This window comes from Tamandua tetradactyla, chromosome 2 (assembly GCF_023851605.1).
Source record: "Tamandua tetradactyla isolate mTamTet1 chromosome 2, mTamTet1.pri, whole genome shotgun sequence".
NCBI lineage: Eukaryota > Metazoa > Chordata > Mammalia > Pilosa > Myrmecophagidae > Tamandua > Tamandua tetradactyla.
The window spans coordinates 130,476,614-130,490,304 of NC_135328.1; the positions used below are offsets into that span (position 1 = coordinate 130,476,614).

General features: G+C 39.5%; 1 protein-coding gene and 1 pseudogene across 9 annotated transcripts in view; one reads left to right on the forward strand and one right to left on the reverse strand.

Moving 5' to 3' along the window:
• The window catches only part of PNPLA7 (patatin like domain 7, lysophospholipase), a 143,602-nt gene that overhangs the window by 103,283 nt on the left and 26,628 nt on the right, over nt 1-13,691 (forward strand). For all 9 annotated transcript variants that reach the window (XM_077148883.1, XM_077148886.1, XM_077148884.1 and 6 more), the window contains 2 exons: nt 12-81; nt 4,690-4,839. In XM_077148883.1, coding sequence (XP_077004998.1) covers nt 12-81; nt 4,690-4,839 — 220 coding nt within the window. The remainder of the gene's footprint in view (nt 1-11; nt 82-4,689; nt 4,840-13,691) is intronic.
• On the reverse strand, nt 8,691-9,617 carry LOC143654269 (1-acyl-sn-glycerol-3-phosphate acyltransferase epsilon pseudogene; annotated as a pseudogene).

Genomic DNA, 13,691 nt, shown 5'->3' on the forward strand with positions numbered 1-13,691 from the left:
TCTGTCCCCAGGTTGTGACTCGGCTGATCCACCTCTTGGGTGAGGAGATCCTGGGCAGCCTTCAGCAGGGCACCACCACAGGTAGGCACCCGCCCGGAGGGGTCCCCAGGGGCAGCATGGGCCCCCGCCCTCGGGGGTGTGCCCAGAGCACCTCCAGCCTGCCCCCTGTCCTGGGGGAGGGGCAGGGTTGGATTTGACAGATTGGGGAGAACTTTACTGAAACATTGTCTTGACGGCCTGGAGAGCTCGACTGCATGTGGAAAGAACCGTAGAATCTCTTCTATTTTTATCAGCTAGAAAAAGAAGGGAAGTGGAGGGTGAGACCTCGGAAAAGAGAAGGGCAGGGTGGCTCTGAATCCTGACTGCAGGATGGTTAGAGAATGAAGAGGACAAGCATGCTCTGGGGTGGAAGAAGAAGGCGTTTTCCCTGGCACCACCATTGACTCTGGGCTCAGCCGTCCTTGCTGGCATCTGAACTTGCTGCTGTCTCAGAGGCCAGGCTCTTGCAGGAGGTGTGTTGAGTGCTGCAGAGAGGCCAACACCCTGACTTGTCCCAGCCTTCTATCTCCCTGGCTCGGGGCGGCCGGCGCAGCCTCTGCTCCTGCCTCGGCCCCTCCCCTCAGGACAGCCAGCTGCTGTGCTCCGTATGTGCTCCCTGGCCCCTTAGAGCCCGAGAGGCGCAGGTGCAACGTTGTCACTTAGCATGCACCAGACACTGCCCACACGCACGCAGGTGGATTCGCAGCCTTTACAGCACTGTCCCCGCCTCCAGGCTAGAAAAGTGTGTTCTCCCCTGCAACCACTGCACTGGGAAGGTAAACTGCTCACACACCTTTATATTGGTTGTATTTTATCTATATATGTGTATCTATACATATTAATAATGACGAATAACCATAATAAACAGGAGTCACTTTTTGTGATAAGGTTATAGTAAATATTTTAGAAGTTTTCTGCAAAAATAGGTACAATAATGTCGGGGTTATTATTATTATTATGAACCATGATTTTTAACTTTTTATTTTGAAATAATTTTAGACTCAGAAGTTTCAAAACAAAGAATTGTTGTGTACTCTTCTCCCAGCTTCATATCTGCAGGGTCTTTTTTTGTTACTGAAGTTGACTTTTTTTTTAGTTTGTCAGTTCTCCCTACCATTTATCAGTTCTATTGATCTTTTTATTGATTTTCTCCTTTTCTAAGTTTTAAATTTCATTAATTTATTCTATCTTTACTTTTTCTTCATTCTTCTTGCTTTGGGTTTGTTTGCTTTTATATTTATGTAATGCACCTCTTTAGCCCCTTGTACTTTGGTTTGTTTGGCAGTTTACTTACCGTGACTTAATATAATCACTTAAGTTTTCTTCTAGTAGCGTTTACATGATACACCTTTTTTGTCATTTTGCTTTAACCTACTTGCACCTTTATATTTGATGCTTCTTTGAGAACTTATAGATGGGCCATGTGTTTTCTTCCTTTCTCACACACTCTGTCTTTTAATTTGTGCATTAGATTATTTACATGGAATTCAATTATATATGCATATATAATTTATACTTGCCTCTTCATTGTTTTCTGTTTGTTCCACTTTTTTCCCTTATTACTCTATTTCCCATTTCATGTCTTCTTTTGGGTTACTTGAACCTTTTTTAGTATTCCATTTTTATTTATAAATTGTGGTGTCCAGTATTTCTTTTCATATAGTGTTTTCAGTTGTTCCTCTAGAGAGTGTAATGTACAAACTTAACTTGTCACAATCTACTAATTTCAAAACTCTTTCACTTTATGTGGAATCTAGAAACCTAATCCTCCTTTAGGTCACTTTATTCTTTTCTTTTCTGATATGGTTGTCATAAACATTACCTCTAGATACATTGAAACCCCCCACCAGGCAATATTATGTTTTCTTTCAAACTTATTTATTTTTAAATGAGCGCTGTTTTAAGAACTCAGGAGGAAAATGGTCTGCTGCCTTTACCAGGCAGTTCCCCTTTTTGTTGCTGTTTGTTCCTGATGTTTCATGTTCCCTCTATCATTTCCTTTCTGTTTGAAGAACTTCCTTTAGCAATTATTTTAGAGAAAACCTGCTGTCCATGAATACTTTGTTTTCTCTCATCTGAGAATGTGTTTATTTCACCTTCATTCCTAGAGGATGTTTTCATTGGATATACAATTCTAGGTTGATAGGTCTTTTGATCTATCTTCACAGTCACTGACTTCCCTCACATCTCCATTCTGCTAGTAAGCTCAACCACTGAGGTTTTTACTTCAGTTACTGTATTTTTCAGTTCTGAAATTTCCACTTGGTTCTTCTTTATATTTTCTATTTCTTTGTTAAGACTTTTGATTTTCATTTGCTTCAGGAGTGTTCATTATTGTTTGTATCAGCATTTTATAATAGCGATGTCATTGTCCGTGTCAGGGAATTTCAACACCTGTGGTTGTTGTTGATTGTGGATTGTTCTTTCTCATTCAAGTTGAGATTTTTCTGCTTGTTATGTTGAGTACTTTGAGTATTTTGTATTTGTTTTGAGTATTATGTTATGAGACTTGTGTTCCTATTTTACCTTCTGTTTTAGCAGACTATTCACAAGTATTCACAGAGCATACCTTGACCCACTTTTGTTGGCTGTGGTTTTATTTTTTAAAAAAATAGTTTATTGAAATAAAAATTACATTATACACAAAATTACATTTTTTACCATCTTCAACATCTAATAGATATAATGCTCCTTTTTCTATTGGAAGTTAAAAAACAATCTTTTTTTCCTTAATATCTTAAAATTTCAAACAACTTCAGAAGCTTCAAACTGGAAAATATATAATTGTTTTATTTGGCCTAAGCATAAATGCAGGAAAACTTTTCCATAGGTCTCAAGGACAGTTTTTCTCTTGCCTAACTGAAATTTTTTTTTCTTTTATTTTTTTAAAGACCAGAAAACACCAAGCAAATGCAAACATTCCTATTTTGATCATTCTGGCCTAACTGAAATTTGACAGTTAGATGTTATTTAATTCCCCCAGTCTCAAGACTATTTGCATTTTTTCTTATTCAACATAACATTATACAAACACAAACATTCTTACCATATGATAATTCCATTCTTCATATATGATCAATAACTCACAGTATCATCACATAGTTGTATATTCATCATCATGATCATTTGTTAGAACATTTGTATCAATTCAGCAAAAGAAATGAAAAGAAAACAGAAAAAAATTCATGCACACCATCCCCCTTACTCCTTCCTTTCATTGGTCACTAGCATTTCAGTCTACTAAATTTATTTTAACATTTGTTCCCCCTATTACTTATTTATTTTTAATCCATATGTTTTACTCGTCTGTCAATAAGATAGATAAAAGGAGCATCAGACACAAGGTTTTCACAATCATACAGTCACATTGTGAAAGCTATATCATTATACAATCATCTTCAAGAAACATGGCTACTGGAAGCACAGCTCTACATTTTCAGGCAGTTCCCTCCAGCCTCTCCATTACATCTTGAATAATGAGGTGATATCTACTTAACGTGTAAGAATAACCTCCAGGATAACCTCTCGACTCTGGACTCTCTCAGCCATTGACACTTTATTTTGTCTCATTTCTCTTTCCCCCCTTTCGGTCGAAAAGGTTCTCTCAGTCCCTTGATGCTGGGCTGTGGTTTTAATATTCTTTTCAAGATCTCTGTGTTATCATTCTGATCCGTCCTGTGTGTGCTATCCAGAGGTAAATTTGAAGCCTGGCTTGAATTCTACACTGCAGCGCAGTTCTCAGAGCCTTTGAAGAGCTCCTTTCTCCAGTCCCCACCTTTCTGTGATCCTCCCCACCCTCCAGTTGGAAAGGGAGGTGGTGGGGGGCTGTGTCCCCATTTTCCCTGGTGGCAGCTCCTGATGAGGAGGTGGGAGCCCTGCTTCCCGCTAGTGTTTGTTCAGTGCCAAAAAAGTGGGGGATGGGGACACTGCTTCTCTTGTGGTATTATCAGAGTGGGTGAAGTCAAAAGGCTCTGTTCTGGGGCTTTTTTGTCTATTCCCCTTGGCAGTTCTGGGATGTGGGCTGCTACAGGGCCCAGGCCAAGCTCTGTGGGAGGCAAAACTTGACCCAGGGACCTACACCAGATCTTCCCTTGAGCCCCGAGGCCCCTAACCAGAAACACTCTTGAAACCGATGAAAAAGTCACCCTTCAAAGACTTCTGATAGCTGCTCTATGCTATGTCCTGGTGCTCGGCTATAATTTGTACTGTTCCCAGAGGGTAAGGATCCACTATACCAGGAAGGTAGCAGTAAAGCCCCCTTTGGGTCTACCTGAAATGAAAGAGCTGACATCTTCTGAAGTCAGTGGGAAAGACAGAATTGAAGAGCATTCCCAGAAAAAAGAAGTCGGAAAAACAAGTAAAATCCAGACCTGGAAGAGAGATGGCTGGATCTCCTGTGAGGGGCATTTGGATTGTCTTTGTCATGTTGTCAATTTGTTAGTTTGTTAGATGGGTATTTTTCCTCCAGGTTATAAAATTAACAATGAAGGTTTTAACCTGCAGTATTTGGAACAGCAGGTCCAGTGGCTCATGCCATGTGCCGTCTAGAAACATCTAGCAGCTGTCGCAGCCCTGCCATGTGCCTGCCGTCTTGCTGTGGGGGGAACACGGCAAGGGTGGGGCTCTCACGCTTGTCTCCCTGCTCCCCAGGCCATGCGCTCGGGCTGCACCCTGCAGGCAGCAAGCGGGACTCGGGGAGCACGGCCAGCAACCTGTCCACGGTGGCCATCATGCCAGTGTCTGAGGATGTGCCCCTCACCGCCTTCGCCTTGGAGCTCAAGCATGCCCTCAGCGCCATCGGTGAGCATCAGTCCCTCTCCCCGCCTCCCCCCGCCCCACGCCCTTCGTGAAGACTCGCCTCACTGCAAACGCACAGAGCTGCGGGAACTGGCAGTGACCACACAGTCGCCCTGCCACTCCCACACCCAGCAGAGCTGTGAGATTCCTGAGAGTTTGTCCTTGAGTGCTTCTGGCCTGGGGGAGCATTTCTCTTGGTGCGCGGCTCTGGGGAATACATTTAAGCAACTTCTAAATCCATGCGACTTTGGGGATTCCTAACGGGGCAGCCTCCTGTTTCCTTAGGAGGATGTGTAACACTGCACACCCTCCTCCCAATGTGTCTGTTCTTTCACATGCACACTAGCAGGCCAGGAGAGTTCCTGCTTGAGGGGAAATGGGTGGGAGGCAGAGCCTGGCCACACGAGCTGGCAGGATTACATGGGACTGAAAGGCTGGGTAGTGTTCCCAGATTCCCTGCACAGCTATTAAACTTTGGGGTACAAGAACAAGAAACTGGAAATTCCTGAGAATTCTTGGGAATTCTCCAAATCATAAGGTATTTTGTATTTTTCCTAACACTTTGTGTTTTATGTAAGTCTGAGCAACCAAAATAATAGATTAGTTTTTTTTTTTCTGTGATAGGATTATATTGAAGACTTCAGAGGTCAACTCTAAAAAATGATGTAATAACAAATGCAAAGCATGGTTTATTAATTTCATGAAGCAATATGTTGTGGCAAGAGTCCTATTTCAATACTATATGAAAATGCTGTGAACCCAGTCAGACATATGATAATAGAAAATGTTAAAAGAAAGGAACATTAACACAAGATTAGTGCCAGATAAAGGTGATCTTAGAAATGTAAAGGTACAACTACAAATATGTAATATTTAGAAGTTATTCTAAAAATGAAAGTTTAAAACACATAGTGTGGTTCAGTGCGACGATGGCTCAGCAGGCAGAGTTCTCGCCTGCCATGCCGGAGACCCGGGTTCAATTTCCGGGGCCTGCCCATGCTAAAAAACAAACGAAGTGTTAATTTTCCCTGCTGGATCATCTTGATCTTTATCTCATGGCAAATGAAAACCTCTCATTTCCCATTGACAATATCTGAATTATCAAGTGTGTCCAAAGGCGTCTTCAAGTTGTACATTAGGGACATGGAGGCTTGGCGCTCTGGACCCCAGAAGACCATAACTCAATCTCTCCTGTGGGTGTGACCTCCTAAGGGGACCTTTTGATGTGGTGACTCCAGCTAAGGTGTGCCCAGCTGAATCAGAACAGGCTTAATCCCACCGCTGAAGGCTTCACAGGGACGGCCCCAAAGAGAGAGAAAAAGATAGAAAGGTGCCGGAAGGCCACGGAACCCAGAGACCTGGGAGAGGCCGCCATGGGCATGGCTGTGACGGAGGAGCCCAGGACCAAGGGTCTTCAGCAGCCTGCCCTGAACTCCCAGACCTCAGGAAGTGTCATCTTGGAGATGACTTGTTGTTAGTACTTCTAGCCTGCAGACTGTGAGCCTGTACATTTCCGGTATTTAAGCCAACCCATTGCATTTGTTTTAGCAGCCAGGAAACCCAAACAGGACATGTTTTTTGTAAGCTCATTCCCTTTTCTGTTTTTAACTTTTTATCTTGAAATAATTGTAGACTCGTGGGAAGTTGCAACAGTAGTATAGTGGGGTCCACATACTCTTCGGCCAGTACCCCCAGGGTAGTGTCTTCCATCATAGACAGCGGTACTGTCACTGACCTTTGGCCCCCATGGTCCCGCTCACGTTTGCATGTGTGTTTCTGGGCTGTTTTATCATGCGTGTGGTCTGTGGGACTCAGCACTGTTCCCTAACCACGAAGCTGCGAGTCGCACTCATCGTATCTCTGCTCACTGCTCGCCCCCAATCTGTTCTTCATCCCTATAATTGTGTCACTTTGAGAATGGCATAGTGTATGCTCTTTTTTTTTTGACAGCGAAAGATTTTATTTTTTTAAATTTCCCTCCAAACGTAGCCTTTTTCTAAATAAAGCATAAAAGCATACACATTGATGGCCTTGTTAGAAAAAAAAAAGCTAATTAGTAGCTAAGGTGTAAGTAAACAATAATAATACAAACCAAACTTAGGTCATATTGTGTGGAAAAGGTTTGCAAGTAGACATAGGGCTCTTAATTTTATAAATAATAATTCAAGTCAGGATCAGTGCATGTTAATAAAAAGCTTCTAGCTTTCCAAAGCTTTTGTACATTTTTTTTAAAAACTAACAAATACTGTACAGATCTTTTGTGAAACAAACACCAATATAAACAGAAGAAACACAATCTCGAGGTGATTTTAATGCAGGTCACTTTGCCTTCTTAAAATCACTTATAATTCACGTAATTGGCATTGCTTCTTAAAATTTAAAGTGGGAACAAACCCATGATGTTCAAAATAAGCTACAAAACTTTTATTTATTTTGCTCTAATTAGAAAGAGTTTGTAACTTTAGGACTGTTAAAAATTATATTTAACAAAGACTTGGGATTTATTTTAATTTCACTCTACAGGTAAGAAAAAAGTACAATTCAGCATGAGAGCACTTTGCAAAAGTTTTACTTATGTCCCCATTCATAATTAAACCAGTTTTCATCTGTGGGAATATGTATGCACACAAATATGTACATATATACATAAGAATATGTGCATACTAATTCACACACACAGCTTTTCAAAGGTACTGCTTGAAATCTCTCTTGTTTTGTAGTTGTCTAACACAGAAAGATAAGGGGTACTTTTTATCTTTAAAGTTTCCTTTATCTTTTTCTTTTTATCGTGATTCAATTGGTATATTTCATCTATCACTAATATAACAATTTTGCAACAAAAATCCGTTAGCAGTAAGCAGAAACGTTATCTTCAAGGATTGGTAGACATGTTTAAATTATAAAATAAAGTAAGAGCAGATCACACATTAAAAAAAACAAAAAAGCTTTTCTTCCATGGTATCATGGGATCTATTGTTCCACTACTGAAAATTGTGTAACTTGGTTTTTGGAGCATAACTCTCATTTTGAGGTGATACATAGTAATCATGTAGGCTCATTAAAACTAATGAAAAATAAATTCACTCAGTGCTGATGAATTAAATCCATATCTCCCCTAACTTGAGGACAGTGAATTTCTTGAAGTGAGATAAATGCAAAATGCTTTTAAGGGCTTAAAGAATTCAACTTTATAACAGGACAAATACTGGTTGGCTATGCATTTCTTCACTGCAAGTCTACTCTATAAACCATTGAGTAGCACCACTTAATTTGATACAAATGAAAAGGAGTAGAATACTATGGAAATCTACCATGATAACATAAAAATAATTTTTAGATTAAATATTTTGCTAAATAAGAGTAATAGGCAAAAGGCACATGCTAGTAAATCTAGTAGGAACATTTGCGGCCTCTACTACCTCAAAGGTCTCTGGACTCAGGGTCCAATAAAGTTCACACTGATTGTATTCAGATAAAAAATAAAAAACCTTAATCTTCTCCAGTACTTATGGCACAAATATTGCAAAGTACTAATAGCTTAGCTAAAATCTTCAAAATGCTGGGTAATTTAAAGTTCTGCTACAATTCAGAGTCACAAATTTTAACTAAAACTTAATTCTCGTATTTTATACATTCTTTTGTGTAGCATACAGGGTGTGCAAATTAAGCTGTTTCAATAAATACTAGAAATGTTCATTATTTTGCAAATACAAAGTGAAATCAGCTAATAATGCAATACAATAAAAACATGCACTAAACATTTTCTTCCCCGTGAACACTGTTTGCCTCTTTCCTTGAATAGTTCAATACTTAAATACAATTTCTTTGATTGACTTGGAGAAACTCAGCAAAAAGCAAAATATTACATAGTCACAAAATACTAAATTCCTTAGTGATAAGAGTTTGGGACCAGTCAAGTGGCAAAAAATTGAAAATAACAAATACAGTGAAATATACTGCAAATTAGCCACCTAAATTATATAACAACAATTCATACAGTCCTAATAATCTGCAGTTGACATTAGCTCATGGAAAACGCAAAGATTTAGCATGAACTCCAATTAGCTTTTATCTTTCCAGCAATTTTGGTTATAAAACTTGTAAGCCATAGGTTTGTTAGAGACCCATTGCATATGGGCTTTAGTCACAATTCTAAATTATCCAAAGTTCAATGACCAAGGCTTTATTTACAGTTATTAAATTCAGGAACAAACTGAAGTAATGTCAGTTGCCAATAATAGACAATGTAGCACATTCCACTGACTGGAGACAGTTCCTTATTTATGCTTTAATACTAACCCATAAGCAGCCAATTAAGGTTCCATATATCCATGTTTTTACATATAGTTTCCTTTCAGCCTCTGTCATAAGCATACCAGCAGTCAAACCACTTAAATCAATAAAGATGGAAAAGTCTTCTTGAGATTTAATTTGGAATTAACACTTTTCCTGGGAGATTTGTTTCTTCTTTCTGGATCCACTGAATCATAGAATTCTATACGCAATTTATCTTTTATTTCAAAACATTCATGAAGCCATCTTCTCATATATGCCGGTTCTTCTGGGACATCTTTTTTGTCTTTTCGGTCAAAGTGAATGTGAAAATTTGGGACATTCTTTTCAGAGAAATTCAGTCATGAATGGTGCTTCTTTTCACTGCCCTTTATCATCCATAGTCCATAAGCCACTGTCACATCATGAATTGCATCTAAATAACTTTTCACAGACTCAAAAGCAACATGCATTTACTTTTACTCCTTTACTCTTGGTGTCAGCCCGTTTCAACACTGCAAGGCCTTCTTTTTTTTTTTTTTTATCCTCACCCCGTCCCCTGGTAACCTATATTCTAGATTCTGACTCTGACTTTGCTTTTTCTAATTGTTTCAAATCAGTGTGATCATAACATTTTGTCCTTTTGTGTCTGGCTTATTCAGTCAACATGATGTCTTTAAAGTTCCTCCATGTTGTTGCCTGTATCAGGACTTTGTTCCTTTTTAGGGCTGAATAATATTCCATTGTATGCATAGACCACATTTTGTTTGTCCATTCATGAGTTGATGGACATGGATTAGTATGAGTTGATGGACAAGGGGCAAGGCCTTCTTGAGTAGCAAATGTTTGACTAACTGAAATGACTGTTGTCAGTTCTGGATTATAACTTGTTCCCTCTGGAAAAATCATAAGAAACATTGGATTTCCTGAGTTCATGCAGCTCTGCGATTTGTTTTTCATTAAATTTGGCACTTCGCCTGCAATGTGGAGCTGTGTTCCAGTAGCCATGTTTCTTGAAGATGACTGAACAATGATACAGCTTTCACAGTGTGACTGTGTGATTGTGAAAACCTTGTGTCTGATGCTCCTTTTATCTGCCTTGTCAACAGACGAGTAGAACATATGGAATAAAAATAAATAATAGGGAGAAAAATGTTAAAATAAATTTAGATTGAAATGCTAGTGATCAATGAAAGGAAGGGGTAAAGGGTATGGTATGTATAATTTTTTTTCTGTTGTCTTTTTATTTCTTTTTCTGAATTGATGCAAATGTTCTAAGAAATGATCATGATAATGAATATGCAACTATGTGATGATATTGTGAATCACTGATTATATATGTAGAACGGAATGATCCTAAGTTAAGAATGTGTGTTTGTTACTATAAATTTTTTTAGAAATTTAAAAATTAACTTAAAAAATATGCAAAGGAGAAAAAAAAATTGGGCACTTCGCTTTATATAGATTCTCCATGCTGAGGAAAATAACACCCATACAATGGAAGCCACGTTAACCCATCTTTCAGCATGTAGTGCACATGTCCAAGAGCATTCTGTCTGATGACCAAACTATCAGCAATAATCCAGTCAACTGTGCTTTGATGATTGGATAAACAAATTTTCTTTATTTTTTTGAAAATCCCCATATAGCAATATCTGCACCCCGGTGTAGTTCTCGAAGAAGAGGAGCACCTTGCTCTGATGGATGTAGTAGAGCCCATCGTCCACCGCGTGATAGATGCGGGAGGGCAGCAAGGAGGAGAGCAGCCTTCAGGCCCCCCAGACCAGGACGTAGGTGGGAGCCGTGCCCATGAGCATGGTGGCCAGCAGCACATAGCGCATGGAGCATGTGTGGAGCAGCCTGTAGCGCGTGGAGCGTGTGTGGAGCAGCCTGTAGCGCGTGGAGCATGTGTGGAGCAGCCTGTAGCGCGTGGAGCGTGTGTGGAGCAGCACGCAGCGCGTGGAGCGTGTGTGGAGCAGCACGCAGCGCGTGGAGCGTGTGTGGAGCAGCACGCAGCGCGTGGAGCGTGTGTGGAGCAGCACGTAGCGCGTGGAGTGTGGAGCAGCACGCAGCGCGTGGAGTGTGTGTGGAGCACCATGGACAGCAGCATCTTCTAGCCTCTGCGCTCACCAAGTCCTGCGCCTTCCTCCTCCTGCCAGGGCTGCTTCCCCAAACCACCCAGCTTACCCTCTGCCTGCAGCAAGACAGCCTGCGATTGTTTGAGATTGTCTGTCTTTATGGAGAATATTGTCAAGTAGCAACAGTTAGTTCCTTTAAATCACTGAGAAGTGTTCCATGGTCTAATGGACCACAGTTTGTTTAACAGTTCACCTGCTGAAGGATTTTGGGGTTATTTTCATTTCTTGGCTATTACTGTAAAGCTGCTATAAACACTTGAGTAAGGGATTTTGTGTGGATGTAAGTTTTTATTTTTCTGGGTAAGTGCCCAGAGGCATACTTGCTAGGTTGCATGAAACTGCCAAACTATTTTCCAGAGTGATTGCACCATTTTACATTCCCACCAGTTTGATCCAGTTTCTCTACATCCTTGCCAGCATTTGGGATTGTCAGGATTTTTTGTTTTAGCGGTTCTGATTGCTGTATAGTAACAGATCATGATTTTGTGATTCCCTAATGGTTAATGATGTTGAGCATCTTTACATGTGCTTATTGTCATCTGTAAATTCCTTTGGGGAAAATTTTCTTTTGGATTGTTCTTTTACAGTTGAATTTTGAGAGGTCTTTATATAGTCTAGATACTAGTTCTTTGTTGGATATGAGGTTTGCAAATGTTATTTCATCCTCTTAACAGGCTCTTTCCCAGAGCAATTTTTTAAAAAACTTCATGACACTTTTTAAATTTCCTAAACATACATTCTCCCTTCTACCTCCTCCCATCCCCTGGTAACCTCTAATCTGCTTTCTGTCTCTGCAGATTTGCTATTTCCAATCATCTCTTATATTAACATCATACATCATTTGTCCTGATGTGCCTTGCTTATTTCACAGAGCACAATATTTTCAATATTCTTCCATGTTGCAGCATATCTCATAACTTCATTCCTTCTTACAACTGAAGAACCAGTGCCTGTAGGTACCACATTTTGTTTATCAGTTAATTTATTGATGGGTTATTTCCAGCTTTTGGCTATTGTGAATAATGCTCCAGTAAATATTGGTGTACAAGTAAATATCTGTTTGAGACCTTATTTTCACTTTCTTTGGGTACATACCTAGAAGTGGGACTGCCAGGTTAGATGGTGTATTAGTCACACAGAAGAAACATGTAAATATTATGAAATTTTTAAAAGAATTGTCTCACATAACTGTAGAGATGGATATGTCCAAATTTTATACGGTAGGCCACAAGCCGGGAACGCTGATGAAAGTTTTTGATGAATTCCCCAAAGAAGCTGGCTAGCTGAACTAGAGACGGAAATTCTCTCTTCTGACTGCTTAAGTCATCACTTCTCCTTGTAAAGTCTTCAACTGATTGGATGAGACTGCTCTCATTGTTGAAGGCAGTCTCCTCAGTTGATTGTAGATGTCATCGGCCAAGATGTAGCCAACTTACTGATGATTTAAGTCTATGATATGTCTTCACAGTACCAGTCAGACAGTGCTTGCTTGACCAAACAAGCAGACACCATAACCTGGCCAAGCTGACCCTTGAACTTCACCACCACAAATGGTAATACTACACTTAATGTTTTGAGTAACCACCATATCGCTTTACCCAGAGGCTGCACCATCTTAAATTCCAACCAGCAATGCACTAGAGTTTGAATTTATCTTCATCCTCTCCAAATCTTTTATTTTGTCATGTGGTTTTCTTAATAATAGCCATCCTTCTGAGTATGAAGTGGTCTGTCATTGTGGTTTTGATTTTCATGTGCATAGTGGCTAATGATGTTGAACATCTTTTCATGTGCTTATTGACCATTTGTCTATCTTCTTTGGAGAAATGTCTATTCAAGTATTTTGCACAGGTTTTTAATTGGGTTATTTGTCTTTTTGCTGTTGCATTGTAAAAGTTCATCTAACTTCATTGTTTTGCACATGAGACCCAGATTTCCCAGCACCATTTATTCAAGAGACTCTTCTTTATCCATTGCATGTACTTAGCACCTTTGTTGAAAATCAATTGGCCATACATGTGTGGGTCTATTTCTGGACTTTCAATTCTGTTTCATTGCTCTATTTATTTATCATTATGCCAATTCCATGCTGTTTTGGTATTAGTAGCTTTATTGTACACTTTGAAATCAGGATGTGTTTGTTTTGTTCTTTTTTCAAAGTAGTTTTGGATATTCAGGGCCCCTTGAAGTTCCATATGAATTTGAGGGTCAGTTTTTCCATTTCTGCAAAAAAGGCTGTTTGAATTTTAATAGGGAGTGCATTGAATCTGTGCATAACTTTGTTTAATATTGACATCTTAATATTTATTCTTCTAATTGATGAACATGGGATACCTTGCCATTTATTTAGAGCTTCTTTAATTTCTTTCAGCAATTTTTGTAGTTTTCAGTGTACAAGTCTTTTATTTCATTGGTTAAATTGATTCTTAGATATCTATTTTATTC